At 37.9% G+C, this 16,760-nt stretch overlaps 1 protein-coding gene across 3 annotated transcripts; it reads right to left on the bottom strand.

Moving 5' to 3' along the window:
* Positions 1-82: 82 nt before the first annotated feature.
* LOC112557430 (putative tRNA (cytidine(32)/guanosine(34)-2'-O)-methyltransferase) lies at positions 83-5,913 on the bottom strand. 3 transcript variants are annotated; one of them, XM_025227273.1, is made up of 11 exons: positions 5,856-5,913; positions 5,597-5,730; positions 5,191-5,260; positions 4,255-4,357; positions 2,950-3,028; positions 2,762-2,814; positions 2,393-2,446; positions 1,925-2,027; positions 1,556-1,639; positions 1,199-1,302; positions 83-377 (listed from the first exon to the last, which is right to left on the bottom strand). In XM_025227273.1, exons 2-11 carry the CDS (start codon positions 5,715-5,717, stop codon positions 126-128), a joined length of 1,023 nt encoding a protein of 340 aa, XP_025083058.1. In that variant the 5' UTR covers positions 5,718-5,730; positions 5,856-5,913; the 3' UTR covers positions 83-125. The 3 variants fall into 3 exon arrangements, with proteins under 3 accessions (XP_025083058.1, XP_025083059.1, XP_025083060.1); XM_025227274.1 differs by having other exon boundaries at positions 5,842-5,906; XM_025227275.1 differs by having other exon boundaries at positions 5,838-5,870.
* Positions 5,914-16,760: the final 10,847 nt, after the last annotated feature.

Below are 16,760 nucleotides of genomic sequence, written 5' to 3'. Positions count from 1 at the left end.
CAGCTATCTGCCTCCTAGAGGACATGGTGCATCAAGATTTAAAAAAAAAATCACTTTCAACCTGAAACACCAGCGCATGCCATTTTTTTTTATCAGCAGAAGACTTTATTGGATATTTTTCCTCACTACTCTGCATGCAGTGAAGATTTCTGTAAGCTTGAGCACAAAGGACTGGTTGCATCATTTTCATTTTGACAGTCTGAGGATGATGCCTGTTCTACATTCACTTGCTGTGGTGCACTTTTGTCTTTGTCTTCTGCAGAAACCTTTGGTTTTGCCAGTAAATCATTCTTCCGAAGGTAGCATGCTTCTTTGTAAGGTGGGTTGATTGGCAGCTGTGTGGGCTCATGGTAAGAATACTCTTGACCTTTCACAAGCTTTAAAAAAAAGAGAAAAAAATCAAAGAAAAATAGTTACTGACAACGGCAAATTAAACATGAAAGAAAATGCCTAAAGATTAAGACCCTGCCTTGATTTTGGAGGTATGCACAAATCTTAAGCATTTTTAAAAAAATCATAAAACACTAAACATGAGAGGAGGATAAATCAAAAATTATAACTTAAATTCAAAGGTAGGAGAAAGAAACCAATCCTACCTCATCTCACTGTGAGATAGCACATTCTAGTAAAGCCAAAGAAAATTAGCTATATCAAGTAATAATTCCAAAAGGAGAATTTCAATAATCAAAAAAGGCTTAAGCACAATTGATGATTACTCCAATGTCTAATCCTGTATTTAGTGGATTTTAATGATCCCACAACATGTAGAAATAAATAAACATAATATAATGAAAAACAACTTTAGTGTCAGGAATAGGCTAAAAAAATGGTGAAAAACCGCCAGTGATCTTTGTGCGTACATTTGTGTAACCATCATGTTTGAAAAGAAAGGTACATCTGGAAAAATTCAAATCTTCAAATTAATGTCTTCCTATGTTAAGGGATGTAACACTGCTCAAATGTGAGTCACCTAGCTAAATGCTTGGATTTTGTTCCTTTTTGCTTAAAATTAAATGATTGAATATGAGGGATCCAAGTGGGCAGTTTGGCCTTGATAGTCACTAAAGAGCCAGAGAGTTAAAAAAGGATAGATGGGCATAAAGGTTTGAGATTTGTTCATTAAAGAACTCATTTACAAATATATAATTAACCTAATGATGAACTCGTAATGACATATATAATGCATACATCATATTACCTCTAATGGATATGTTTTGTCTGAGTCAAAACCACTAAGATCACCACATGCCAGAAATGGTACGATCACACGATTGGGTCCCTCTAAGCTATTAAAGTCAACATCTGCAGCAGAAAAAAATATGTATTATGTTTTAAATAAAATTAAGTTTTATGCAAAAGAAAACATTTCTTGCATTAAATTTCATGAAATAATCTCTAATGAATCCTGAACACAATGTGGAATAATTAAATACGATTACCTTATAAGCTTATATTATACCGTTATAAAAAAATTCAGCTATTAGAACGTTACATATGTCAGATTATAAGTATGCGAAGCTTTTTTTTTTTAATTTTATAAAACCATAAATTGTACCATAATGATGATCCAGTAGGGGGTTAGACATGTTGGGTATGTAGCCAGGTGGAGGGCTGTAGTTCTGACAGACCACAAAAGCTTCTGTATAGACAAGTTGAATCATTAATGTCATGACATGTATATATACCTACTCACACACCTACATACATATACAGAAGACAGTAGATCTGTTAAGGATGATAACATCAGAAGAAGGTTTCAATACGTAAAATTACATAAACTATTATTCTTTCAAAAATAAATAAAACAAAGATACAAAGACAACTGAACATAAGAACATTTTAAGCTTCATTTTCCATACACAAATTGATCTGGACAGATTTTTAGTCAAACGAAATACCTTTGAGCGGAATATTGCATACCCACCTATACTAGAATTTCTGCTGCTACGTGGTTTGTACACAGTAACAAGAGGAAAGAATATCTTTAGTTGTGAGTACAGTAAAGTAACATCTTTTCCACGGAATATCTGGAAGAAAAAAAAAAAAGACAAATAATTAAACATTCAATAAATATAAATGTACAAAAAAGTAGTCACACATTCTCAACTTTTATTTAGTGTTGATAGCAAACTATAGAAAAACGACTAAACTTTCAAGGTATGAAAAGTAGAAAGAAAAAGTGAAACACAGAAAATGAAATATTCAGGATTGAATTAAAAAAAAGAAAAAAAAAAAGTTTTTCATTTAGTGTGTTGAAGTAAGATCAAAGAAAGTAAAATAATGATTTTGCTTAAATTGGCATAAGCTGATAAATTCAAACTAAGCAACACAACACCTTCACAGTTTTCAGAAAAATTCAATGATATGGAAAAAAATGTATGCTGAAGGTTACCTTAGCCACAAATGTGCCTCCATGCTTCAAGACATGAGTTGTAATGTTCAAAGCCTGAAAAAAAAAAACAACCCATGAAATGTCAAAATATCTCCCTACTTCACCAACCACACCAAGAGCTATATACTCTCACTGTTAATATACATTAAAGATTCAGGACTCATGACCCATGAAAGTAAAGTATGTGATCATAGGTTTCTCAGTCAGATATTTCAAATAGGTATAAATACATTTTTATAACTGTTCTTTCCAAAAAACATCTTCAAGAGAAGCATTTCTCAAAATATTTGCAAAATATGATTGTGACATTTGAGAGATGCATGTATGGAACTCCCCAGGTAATCTGAGCATTAAAGGGTCACAACTCACAGCAAGGAGAAGCTGAGCTTGGATGTACTCATCAATGTCATGAAGACCAGTCACTGGAAGAGAAAACAAGTCCCACAGTGACTGCATTCGTTGCTAGCACTTCTCAAAACTCACCAATGATCTAAACATCAGTGCAAACAAGGTCGCAAACAGCAAACATTTAAGAAAAGAAAGATGAACATTCTTACCATCTGGAGCACCATCACAAATGACAAGGTCTGCATGCTGACCCTCAAAGTGGCCAATAATTTCCTCTGCAGTGGATTTCTGAGAGAGGATATGCCAAATAATGACCACATTCTTTTATGTACTCACTAGTAAGTCATATAAACAATTTTTAACTTACTATACGGGGTTTAGCATGCTCTGCTACTTTCTTTTGGGTTGTGTTACAGAATCTCACTGATCAAATGCAGATATATTGCAAAAGTAAACGTGCTGTATACCAAACTAAATAAATAAACATTTCTGATACTTAAAAAGAAAAAGTGAAAGGAAGTGCTGACATTGAAATGTATTTGACTTAATTATAAATAATAATTTTCAACATGGTCTAATAAACATGAACACAAAGAAGAAAACTTTTTTATGCCTTTAGATAACACATTTTAAATATAAAAAGGCTAATGTGCATTCAACTGTCTACCGAATAGCAAATATTTCCTCAAATACTATTCACATTTACTATGAATGTTGCTGTCCAAAGATGTCAACTCAGTTGTCTTTGTTACTTTGATTTGGGTTGTAGCACAGTAAATTTTTTTGCAAATGCAAAGTGATCATAAATATATTTTGCTGATAGCAAACTAAAGGAAAGCGATTTTTAAGGTATGAAAACTAGAAAGGAAAAGTGGAACAGAATTTTAAAAAATATATTTTGGTATGATTACCAAAGTAAATTATCAGTGTAGTAGTATGAGGGGAAACATCTCCTCCCTTAAACTAATGAATTATATGGTTTGTGCTTATCTGATTTGGAAGTGCATGATCTTCATGTCTGTTAGTTATTTAATTACTTATACATTTTACACCTGAGGCAACAGCAAATACCCTACCCCAAAATAGAAAAAAAGGATGAGAGAAAGTCAATAAATATGTATAAACATCTAAGGAATGTCATGCAAACAGGCACAAGCAATGTCTACTATATGCCTAATAAACTAACAGAGACATTCTTCTTTAATGCTGAAGCAATTGCTCAAAGATATCTTCTTCAGTCATGTGGGAGGGAGGAAGGGGAGGGTAACCTAATAGTTTATAGGCAGGATAGCTAGAAATACCATATTCTATATATATAATTATATGCAATCAGCAGGGCAGCTAGGACAGCCAGGTGCTATATTTACCAGTTTACACAATCAAAAGGATAGCTATGGCAGTATGGTGTGTTTTCTCTCATTATGTATGTTTGTGTATATGTTAGTTTCTATAATCAGCAGGATAGCTGAGAGGATTTTGTGAAATTTACAAGACATGCATCTCTCTTTTCTTACCTTAGTAATATCCCCTTGTATCTGAATGACACCTGGGATAGGGGCCATAGCCTGTAAGTCCACTGCCACAATTTTGACATCTGCTTCTTTGTTTTCCTGCCCTCTGAATAAAAAAGGAATAGAATGATCAGAATCTAAAGAGAAAAATCTAGTCTTTATTCATGTACTGAAGAAAATAATTTAGTATTTTGTACTAAATAGTACATAAAGGGAAAACTGATGATTACAAATGAAAGTTACAGTACAAAATTAACTAAAAGTGTGCCACTATACACAATGCAGCCTTCAGCTGATCTCTTGGCACTGTACCACAGTATTTTTTTTTTTAAGTTGGGCATTGTAGTGAAGAGAAAAAGATCAGTTAAGGGAGGGAACAAATACTCTTAAGCAACTTCTTTCTCCTTTAACCACATTTTTAGCATCCAACCAAAGATTTTTTAAAAATTTTGAGTCACTGAACGCCATGCTGCGGTGGTCATCAGCTGCTCATTTTGATACAGATTTACATTGTAAACAGTAGATAAAAGACAATAAGCAAACATAGAAAACCTTGTCAAAATTTTGTATCACTTAACTGTAAAGTATTAAAGCATTTTGTAAGCTTTGGGAGAAATCAATTTCATTCTTTGTGTCTCACTTTTCCAAGCTTTGTGTCTGCAGATAGTATTTTTACTCATATATGATCTTTTCGTAGAACTATGAGGGAGACAAAGATATATTCTGAATGAAGTATTCTGTAACTGAATTTTTTGTGTGTAAATTACAGTTGTCGCTATTGTAGATTTGTAGAGTTTACTTTCAAGGTAGTCTTTATACTAACTGCATCTAGCTATTCACTGAGGCCTTTCCCTTGAAGAGTTGTGGTGAATATCCAAGAACAGCATGTTAATACTATCTACATTTGAAGTTTCTCAGATAATTATGACAGTGATTTACCTTAGTTTTTTTGATAACACCTGACTCCAGCTTCCTGGAGCAGCACACAGATCAACCACTCTCTTAACGCCTGAAAATAACAGGAAGGCTTTCAACTGGGCATAATCACAAGCATGTTTAAAAAACAAATCTTTAAAATATTAAATACTGCTGTATATCAAATTCACAGATATTATATAGTGATAAATGATTCAAGCTTTGCAGCATCTGTTATAAAATCTCATTCTGTCTGCACATTACATCGCTCTCTCTCTCTCTCTTTGAAGACGGTCAACAATACTGTTGAATTTCTATAGTAATTTTATGGTGATTTTCTATGGTGCTTCTTTCGGACATTTGAACAATCGAGTCAGTTATTTTCATATATGCTATACAATGATAGTAGCACAAGGGCTTGTCACATTACCTTCAAATATGTTAAAGTCATCGTTTATCTGAAGCAGCTTAAAGGCACTGCGTGCTCTCCAGCCTTCTTCTTTCGCCAGGCGGTAGTAAACATCACGTTTGTCTTTTGACGATCGACCCATGATTTCTGGACAACTGAAGCACAAAATAACAGGTATTACACATTTTAACACTTAAAAAATTTTGGTATATATATATATGCAACCGCCAACAAAGATTACAAACAAATTAGAACACTAGACCTACGAGCTGGTACTAACAGAATGTTATTCACTATTTTTTTTTGTCAGGGGAGACAATGCTAGAGTCAAAATAGACTTACCTCCCTTGTGTAGAACGAAAGTTGTCACAACCTTGCTGAATAAAACATTTTGGGTTTTAAGTTTCACAAGAAAGCGCTAATAGTATAATAGTATAATAGCATCAGAAGTGTGATAAAGGTGGCTGTTAGCAGCATGTACAGTAAAAGGAACAAGAGTCGGGAATTAGACAAATACAGCATACTGTCCGCTCTACTAGTATAGGTCCATACAATACCTGGTGCATCCATTGCCTTAAAATTACAGCAGTGGTGCTTTGTGGGCTTTACGACTCGCAAAATGTTGGATAATACAGTCGAAATAGATTGATTGTTCTTGCGAGCCGACTCATATATTGATAGCAGATGTACAATGTTGTGGTCTGATCTGCCAAGCGACGGGCGGCACTTTGAAACGGCATATTAACAAAACACCTGTCAAGGGTTCGGTCAAAGTGGGTGGGACATGTGATGTATTGATGGAGACAATGAAACAGCTTACTGACATCACAGAGGTTAAATTCCCCGAGCAAAACTACTGGCTGGTCTACTGATCTATATAGCCTTCGCTCGATTGTATATGTGTCTGCGATGTGCTCAGCTAAAGAAGTCTATGCCGGGTACATAGCTTAGAATCACAGTGATTTAGCCGAATTCACGAGGTAAATAATTTGACCTGAAGGACAGTGTCAATATCTCATAATGTGGAATACTATTCTGTTCTCGTACTGTATAGTTCGTGGCCCATCTCTCACTTACAAGCAAACACAAACCCCCCCTAGAATGGCCTAGAATCTGCTTATTTGCTGCTTGTGCATTTCTGTCAAATCGAATCGGTGTCTATCCTTCTAGTTTGAATGCTACCTCATCTTTTAGCCATGTTTCAGTAAGACAGAAGAGGTCACAATGTCGGTAGTCCTCATCGAATTTAAACAGCGCAGATAGTTTGTCCTGTTTATTTTGACGGAAGCACACATTGGACAGGGTGATGGCTGGTAATGGATGTCAACACCCTTCAGTCTGTTTCTGATCCCTCCTCTAGATCCTCTCAGTTTCTTTTTTTTTCCCTATCTCTTTGTCGGAATCTCACTTAAATCCACATCAAGGGCCTGTGTAGCTTCTGCCGCAAAGGTGATGTTCCTTTCGCCAGCCTTGATGTGATTTGGTTGAAAAACGAATAAAGATGAATTTCTTCTTCTCGAATATAGGAGGGCTTTATCATCGTTGAGTTTAAGCTTGTTTGTTACCATCCGGTCTTTGATGTGGTTAATACAAGCTTCTATGGTGCTGGTAGCAAAGTGAGACTCAGCCGGTGGAGTGGAGTCGTACAGCTGCGCATCATCAGCATATGATTGATGAGAAACCTTGTGAGACTGGATGCAAGATGAAACTGGTTTCATGTACAGAATAAACAGAACTGGGCCTTGAGGGAAGCCACAATAAAAAGGATCAGGGCGAGCTATTTGGAAAAATATATAATACACAAAGATGAAAAATAGCTTTAGCGTGGAGTAGCATTCCTTTTCTTTGTCTCTAAATATAAAAACTTGCCAAGGTTATACAATATTATTTCATTTTTTAAAAAAGTCAATCAGTCTGTTGTTATACATTTTCGAAATAACAATTTTTCTCATATCTATCAAACATGGACAGCGTAATATAAAATGAAATTCCTCCTCTTCATGTCTGTGACACATAAAGGCAGATCTTACTTATATTAGTGTCAGAATATTTTAAGGCATGTGACATAATGTCTGAATTCCAAATCGAAGTCGCACCAATGCATTTCTTGTGAATCAATTAATATCTAAATTGAAATACATCTCTCTGTTTGGCGCAGATTTAATTGACTTATGAAAATTAAAAATATCACTGCTATTGATGATATAATTTCATTCTTGCCAGTGACAATCAATAATCATTTGTTTAAAATATTCAATAAAATTGCTGCTTCAACTCCTCAATTTAGCCAAACATGTCCATGTAGCAGGATGACCTGGGAAAACTTGGTTGATCACCCACTCCTTTTAATTACTAAACACATAGAGTAGGGGGTAGGCACTTTATTCTTTTCTCTGCCAGTTGATGATGCCGGTGTCACGATCTGAGTTAGTGCTCGAGCCAGCTTCAAAATTCTCAGTGCTTAGGGGTCAACAGGTTATGTTGTGTTCATACTGTTATGTACGTGTCTTAGTACTCAGACCATGACCATAGTGTTGTGAATGTACATTCATTATTACTCAATCAATCGTAATTGTCTGTATAAGTAGCAAGTCCATTACAGAAATTTGCTGTTTGCACACACAAGAACACAGCATGACCTGTTGACCTCATTGCACCTGCATTTGCAGAGACCACACAAGTAGCAACCTTCTTTCCTGAGCACTGCGAGTACTGTGTGTGAGTGAGTGAGAGAGGAAGAGAGAAAGAGGGAGAGAGAATCTCAAGAATCACTCAACGAATTACTCATTTTTACAAGAAAATAACTGAAGTCTTATTACAGTGTAACCACAATTATTTTATCTGTGTTCTGCACGTTTTATCAGATGACGTGATCGTCGTGTTTGCCGGTTACAAAAAAGGTTGTCTTTACTTCCCCTGAACTGAACAGCAACATTTGAGAGATGTCAAATGGTTATGTAAATAGAACCTTTGTCATACGGATTAAATGAATCAGAAAAGATTGCTCTCACGATTCTATAATTATCTGATTATAGCACTTGAAATCATTTTCTTTCTTTCCATTTCAGGCGAGTTTTTCGCATGGCAGATCAACAATAATATTTAGCGAAATCTCAGATGGAAAAAGTTGACCAGTAACAATCTAGTCTGTCGTAATTTTAAAAAGGTTTGGAATCGAAGAAGTGGTTTGAATGCAAAATATCATTAGCAAAGGAAGAAGCAAACAAAACATCGCTTAATTAAAGGCCAGTGAAATAGAAACGTGACATCCTCTCGAGCAACTCGCTGTGACATTACATCGTTAATTTCTGAAATTATTTATTATTTCCAGCATTGAGCCCTAAAAGTGTATTAGCGCATTTAGAATTCACCGATGGCAAACAGAAGGACAACTGAGATGAGAAGAACGAATGAAGTTTCCTATAATATTCGCACGCGCGCTCAAACAAACACACACACACACCCACGCACTGCGTGCATGTAATTCTTGATCCGCACAAAAGAGAAGAAAACTTGTGCAACAGAAATGCTTCTACTGATGGAGCAGGTTGAAAAGTTTGGCAGAAATGGCGACCTTTTGGGTCACGGTGGACCTCGCTAAACAATCATGACCACGAAGCGCTCATCCAGCAGTGAAGCCCACCCCACACCCATAAGGTAAGAGCGAAGCTTGTACTGAAATATCCCATTGCACCCCTTCATTTACCACTTGAACAGAGAACTTACATAGGACCATGCCATCAGGCCCAGGCACAAGGGATGATGACGGATGTGATAGACGATCAGGCAATGCACTTTTCTGAAAGAAAACCATACAGATCCAACCCTTTCTTGAGAGACATAGTGTGACTGGAGGCAATCCCGTTACAACACCTCTGCCCCTGCCAAAAAAAAAAAAAAGAAAAAAAAAAGAAAAAAAAAAAGAAAAGAAAAACAACAACAAACTGGCAGCGAATATTAGGTGGGTGCTGAATAAACATACATTATTTTTTGTATGCCTGTCCATTGAAACACTGTCAGGGGTTCGTCTGCCCCTCAATCTATTCTCCAGTTTTTGACGTTCCACTCACACAGTCACATACTCATCCAGCCCGAGGATAAGTTCTGACGAATATCAGTTTTGATGTTTATTGAGAAAGAATCAGCGTCAAGAAACATTCAGCGTAGCTCAATAGCCACTTAAACGATTGAGATAAAGTCATACTCAGTCTTCACTTCTTACTTTCATCAAATTTATGTGTCCACTGAGAGATTACTCTGCAATAAATGTCGTTTCTGTCTTAGGGTCTTCTCTGATCCTGGAACGGTTAAGCAGACAAAACGTCTGGGCCTGAAAACCGAGTAACCATGTACATTGCCATTGGGGATTGAAAAGAAGTCTCAAGATCTCCCAGCTGACAGTATAAAGGTTGCCCTTAACAACAGACTTTTGCAGGTTTTTCGTATCATAGACTTCAAGAGACAGGGATTTTGAGAAACTAGAACTGATGCATCAATCTCTTTCCTGGCGATTCCTAGGACAAAGAGATTTCGAAGTGATGGCAATAGACTATAATGTGTTCCTCTTTTGCAGAGGATTTTTGTGTAAGAGTGGCTCTTGACTAAAGAGAAAGATGAGTCTTTGAAGTGTCTGGTACTTGTAATGAAGGCAGCATTGTGGAAAAATTCTCTCGAAGGGAGGAAGTCTCAAGTACACGGACACACTGGCGCAGAGGTTTGCTGTATATATATATAAAATCACTACAAAGGGCGAAGATGCGCACGCACAGAGAGACAGAGACACACACAGAGAAAGAAAGAGAGAATAAATCGTATTTACGGATAGAAAAGTAGAGAAGTGAAATAAATCCTAATTAGGAAACACTTAAGATAATGAATCTTTTAAATGTGCGCTAAAACACACTCTTACTTGAGCATGACTCCTAACAACAGTCACACAATGCAAGTCCTTCTTCAACCCCCTTCTTCGTCTGTTTGCTACTTGCCTCCTCGTCTTCCTCTGCAGAATCACCATACCTTCAGTTCTTGTTACCCGATTCTTCTTTCTATATTTGCCTGTTATTAGTCATCAGTAATGTTGGTTATTTTTCCGTCCTCCGCGTGTCTTCATTTCCTTTGCTTGTCTCAAGCGTGAATATGCCCCATATAAATCAAACAACAACAACAACAACAACAACAACAACAACAACAACAACAACAACAACAACAACAACAACAACAACAACAACAAACAACAAAGGTGGCTTGCTCGCTGGTGTCGAATACCAGGTTTCGTTTCTCTATAACATCACAATTAACGCTTTGATTTTAGCTTAAAGAAGCCTGGGGAAAAAATTCAAACCAAAGACAAATATTCCGCTGGAAGTTTAGAGAGGACAAATGAATTGGAGAGCAAGTCAGTTTGAAGGACTGTTTGCATAAGAACATTAGGAACACGATGAATGATTAACTAGAGATTGAGTGGCTGTAAATTACTTCCCATTTTTTTGTCTCAAATCGTTTGTAAATTGCTTTGTCTGATTACTCTTCCGAAAAACCGGCAAAAGAAACATAGTGAAAGAGAGGTGCGTGCATCGCAAGACTGCTGCTAGAACCGAACAGCACCTGGTAGCTAATCGTACGAGATTTCATCGTATTTTAAATGTAGGAACATTTCTCCGCCCCTTTTTCCTTATAATACATGCCTCCTATTCCCCCAAACAAACTCACCAACCCACCAAATAACAAGTAAATCCAACAACCAACCAACGCACCAACTCACCCAACAGAAACAGTATGTGATGCATGGCGCTATTCTTCAATATATGTAAACAAAAACATTATTATTATAAAAAAATCTAGAAGGGATCCAAACTTGTCTTTTCTCTCAAAGATCATAGAGAAAGTAGTTTTGACACAGCTCTGGGGCTACTTACAAGAGCTCCAGCTCTTATATTATTAATATATTATTTAAAAATATTTTACTTCTGTTAGACTATTAGAAATTATTTATGGAGATAAGACACTTTCAGAACTTTAGGACGAGGGAAAGGGTTATTTTTAAAAAAAACTTTTGTATGAAAACTTACAATATGCTTATAGGTTGAATTAGGGGAGATAAGTACCTGCTGCCCTAGGACTAGTGAGCTATAGTTACCTCCCCTAATTCGGCTTGTCCGTAGAAAATAAAATAATAAATGCAAAATTTGTGAAGTGCATACTCACACTCCTAAGGAGCATGCTTTTAGCGCTTAAGAACAAGAAGGAAACATGAACATCATACGAGGGACAGGAAAACAAACAAATAACATATGAGCTGTAAAAGAATAAACAACCGTACTGAACGAGGAATAAAATCAAATACAGAAAACACAAAGTGGAACCAAATAACAAGAACAAGAGCTGAGAGTAACTTGATATTGCTAAAGGAAGGATGTGACGACTAGCATTATGGGAATTGTTGTTAGGAGTAATGTTCACGACAGAGGTGCGTTTTCAATGCAGTTCAGAAAGTAAAGGAAAAAAAATCATTCGTCGCTCCAGTGCGACCGGTGCCGTCCGTTGGATGTGTTACTTGGAACTGCGTTTGCTATTTAGTGTATTCCGGATTGTTTGATATTTGGGCTGCCATGTTTTGTTCATGCTGTGTATGGATATGGCCTTTGACGTGAATTACACAGTCTGCTACATATGTACTTCATTTTGTTTGTTGTCATTCCGTCATTTCTCATAACAACAGCAACATAACGCGCAGCATCACGAACAAGCTAGATCGCGCAGATCAATAATAATTTTTTGAATTTGTACATAGGGCATAGGGTATACAAGCGAACTTTATTATTATTATTATTATCATCATCATCATCATCATCATCATCATCATCATCATCATCATCATCATCATCATCATCATCATCATCATCATCATCATCATCATCATCATTATTATTAAAGGTGGCTTGCTCGCTGGTGTCGGATACCAAGTTGCTTTTCTTTGTAACATCAAAGCAACAGTCCCAATTAACGCTTAGCTGGAAGAAGCCTGAGAAATAAATTCAAATCTGTTTTAAAGAAAAATATTTAGCAGATGAAAGGATAGACTTTTTAATGTAGGCAACATATTTAACGAAATGTCTAACAGATAGTGAAGTAAAAGAAAGTACGCCTGAGAATGGAATGTAGCATTAAAGCCAGGTGGAACCATCAATTTACAGTTGCAATGATCTGCTAACAGCTCACGTGACTCAACAAGCTCGAGCGCTAGTTTGTTTTGAATGTGCCCTGGCTAATCTTCCTAACCTTGATCCGGGTCTGGCTGTAAACACTCACATTTTTTCGTCTTGTTCTCTGTATATTCTAGTAGTAAATCTGGATTTGATTTGGAAAAAAGACAGACTCGCATGCCAACACATAAAACAGACATGCCAGGGGCATCGCTATTTCGGGCTTCTACACAAGACTTAGGAGAGAGAGAGGAGCAATCCACTTATGAATCATTGAAAATCCGTTGGTGAAACAGGTCGGCAATAAACAAGTTAGGTTATAACACGGGGTCACGGTGGTGCGTACAGGTCACCTGCAGGTCAGGAAACTATAAAAAGTGCAGGAGGCGGCTAGACCCGTGCAGTTAGTTACACTAGTGACCACCATATTTTATTTTCATCGCATGAGTAATAGTTCATTTTCAGCAGAGGTAACACTAGAAAGGGGAACTGGTGAGGGTTTCTTTACCACAACAACTTTTGCTAGTGGAAACGATGCGATCGTTAGTTGTCAAGCAATAACTTTGAAAAACAAGAGAAGGTGGAACTTTTATCCTTTTCGGATCTTCACAGGCCTTAGAGGTGGTGGAAGACAAATTCAGATGGCTGCCGTGAAAGAGAGAAAAGAAATGCCAGTTGAATGTTAGAGGGGGACCGAAGAAGCAGACGTAGAAAAAGAAAAAGAAGAAGAAGAATAAACGGAAAAGGAAAAAAATGTTTTATACTTCTAGAAAATTTGTTATGAGCCTTGCAGACCTTATAATCACTAAAAAATGAACAGTATCTGCAGACTTAAGGTCCCTTCCTGCTCTCAAGGAATGATAAAAAGGAATATTTACCTCTGATATTCTCCCACCGCAGCACGATCAGACACGATACACGAAGCTCACAAAATTAACTCGTCTTGGGTATCACGCTTTGTTGGCTTGCCTTCATCTCTCACAATAGCCGCAGCGGTCGCAGACTGTCAGAGCATGAAGATGTCTGAGGTACATGAATAGTCTACTCCTGTCCTTCTGAGCAGGAAACATTGGTAGAAGGTAAGATTTCGATCCTGTGATTTCTAAGACCACTTGATTTTGCCAGTGAGATGCTCGCTGGGAGGCAAAAGTTCTTTACAAAACTTTTCCTTTTAGTAAAGTTAAAAAATAGTCGAAGAGATGTTAAAGTGGGGATGGTTTGGATGATATGACAGCCCTAGCAATATATGATGAGAAAGTGTGCAGGAAAGGCCAAGAGTGTCAGGTGGAGGAAGAGTTGTGGGTGCCAGATACTTTCCAGTTTACTTTGAAATGAATACTGATATTGTTGACGATGGAAGAAAAAAACCCCATTTATATCCCTCCCTTACCTTGATATGGGCACGCACACTCATGCACGCATGCAGCACCACCACACACACATAGAACACCGGCAAGATCCCATTGAAGCTGTAAGCTGCCCTGTTAAGGTTGGACGGCCACCCAGACAGCCAACCAGACAGAGCCCAAAAGGCGTTTGGCTGATCCGCAAATGGAATTCTTGGTGATCAAAATGGTGCATGCAGTTCTGACTTTTATCATAGGAAATGGTACAGTTGTTTTGGACCTTAATCTGAAATGTGAATAAACCGGAAGCTTTGCACACACCTGCCAGCAGTCCAGTGAGACAAGTTCTGGGATTGAGCAAGCCAATGAACTTTGCAATGTTTACCTGTCGGGGTCAAGCGAAGTGCTGCATTTCAGACTTTTATGTACAAAACAGCCTTCATGCAACCGAACACATGGAGCTGAGGGAAACTGTAACAAACTCAAAGACATGTTTGAACTGTTTGACAGTCGTCTGTCCTCTACAGTTCTCACCCTGTCGTTTATCTTCCTCGGCAGTATAACTTCGTTTCTTAAGTTAAATTAAGCTTGGGCCACTCTGTCCTTGCATTAAAACTCCAAATGTGCATCCACGTCAGCCAAAGTGACCGCGGCTTCAGGAGCCACGTGTTTCATCCGATGTCCTCTTCAACCAAAACCCAGTAACAAGACGTTTTTTGATTGGCCAAGTACAGCCAATGTCGTGCCCTGAAAAAAGTCTGGTCTCCCTTTAAAATTTTTTTCAAACCAAGGCACGTAAACTGCCATCAGACGAAAACGCACGGAGGAATTCAATTTTCTAGTCTCCTGCGATCAAATTTCAAAACCCACGACCCAAAAGACAGGAGAAGAAAGGGACAAGGGAGAGTGTCTGATTGGCATGTGTTCAGTGATGGAAAGGCAATATCCTCGCCTTTCGCCTTTAAGCGCCCGCGCTTCACTCTTTCTCTCCCTGGCATACTTTCCCGTCAACCTTTCTTTCTTTCACCCACTTTTTTTTTCTAATGTTCATGTCCCATTACTCGGAGCTGTCCACTATAACATCCACGAAGGGCTGAAAACCCCTGGAAATCACTTGTGTAGTATAACAATTTTCCCCAGCTCCACCACTCTTTTGTTTCCAAGCTCGAATTTTACATGCACGGCACGTCAGGAAAGACTCGGGGAGTTGTCGAACCTGTCTGCTTCCACCCATGATTTGATCTCGTTAACCGGCTAAAACGATGATGGCTAAAAAGCCGGCAGTCTTGAGATTTCTTGCATCCCCACCCCTCCCCATGCAGAACAGTGCCTTTTCCTAAGTGGCCTGAAATTCCTAGGTTTAAGGTTATGGCAGTAAATCTGTGCTGCCAGGTTATGCCTCCACCCCCAATACTTTAGATAATAGTCTTGAGATTTCTGGCACCGCCTACCCGTTCCATGGAGAAAAAGGCTTTCCTGAGGTGCCGTAAATTCCTGGGTTTAAGGTTATTGCAGTAAATCTGTGCCACCAGGTTATGTTCTTCATTCCTTTATTCTGGCGACAATACCAACAGGAGCGCCCTCTACGTGATCATTTCAGCCAGTGCTGGAGTTGTCTGGCACTAGTGTCAAAGATCAAGTACTGCAATCTAAAAAGTTTTTAATGATGCTTGGTCTTTCCCAGGGCACTAGGTATAAGTTTGTTCAATCACTTTTGCCTATGAGGGTTAATGGGTCACTTATTTACAAGCAAGTTAATAATCACTTATCTAGCTGCAGATGATTAAGACCTCTGGGTGAAGACGAATTTTTTCATTTCCCATGAACCCATTTACTGTTAATTTTGACTCAGACCTTGAGCTGGCTCGAGCTGCTGATGAGGGTTTTACCCTACTTTGTAGCATTTCAAGTCGAGCCAGATTCGTCTTATCTAAGACCGTAAATACAGATAATCAAATATTTTTTTAACTGGCCAGATGTGATGTGCCTAATTTTGCATTAACTGAAGCTAAGTTTGCTTTAATTGTCGCTGGCATGTTAGATTTTTTTTCTCCTCTTGTATTTCCGAAGGGAGACGGCTTAATCAGTTAGAAGTTCAGAGAGGACAAATGAATTAAAGAACAAGTGGTCAGTTTGAAGGACAGTTTACCGCAGAACGTTACGAAACGGGATGAAAGATTAACTAGAGATTGAGTGGCTGTAAATTGCTTCCCAGTTTTTGTCTCAAGTCGTTTGTAAACTGATTTGTCTGATTACTCTTCCGAAAAACCGGATTCTGTTTGCAGCAACGGCAAAAGAAACATCGTGAAAGAGCGGTGAGTGCACGGCAAGACTGCGAGATGTAGCTAGTCGTACGAGATTTCAGCCTCTTGTAAGTGTAGGAACACTTCTCCTCCCCTTTTCCCTGATAACGCACTCCTCCTATTCCCTCAAACAAACAAACAAACAAACAAACAAACAAACAAACAAACAAACAAACAAACAAACAAACAAACAAACAAACAAACAAACTCACCAACACACCAACCAACAAGCAAATCCACCAACCAAACAAACCAACCCACCCACTCACCCAACCAAAACAGTACATGATGCACGACCCTACCCTTCAATATATGTAAATAAAAACATTACTAT

This window comes from Pomacea canaliculata, linkage group LG2 (assembly GCF_003073045.1).
Source record: "Pomacea canaliculata isolate SZHN2017 linkage group LG2, ASM307304v1, whole genome shotgun sequence".
NCBI lineage: Eukaryota > Metazoa > Mollusca > Gastropoda > Architaenioglossa > Ampullariidae > Pomacea > Pomacea canaliculata.
Note: the sequence above shows the minus strand (reverse complement) of the source record. Positions and strands in the feature narration are given on the sequence as shown.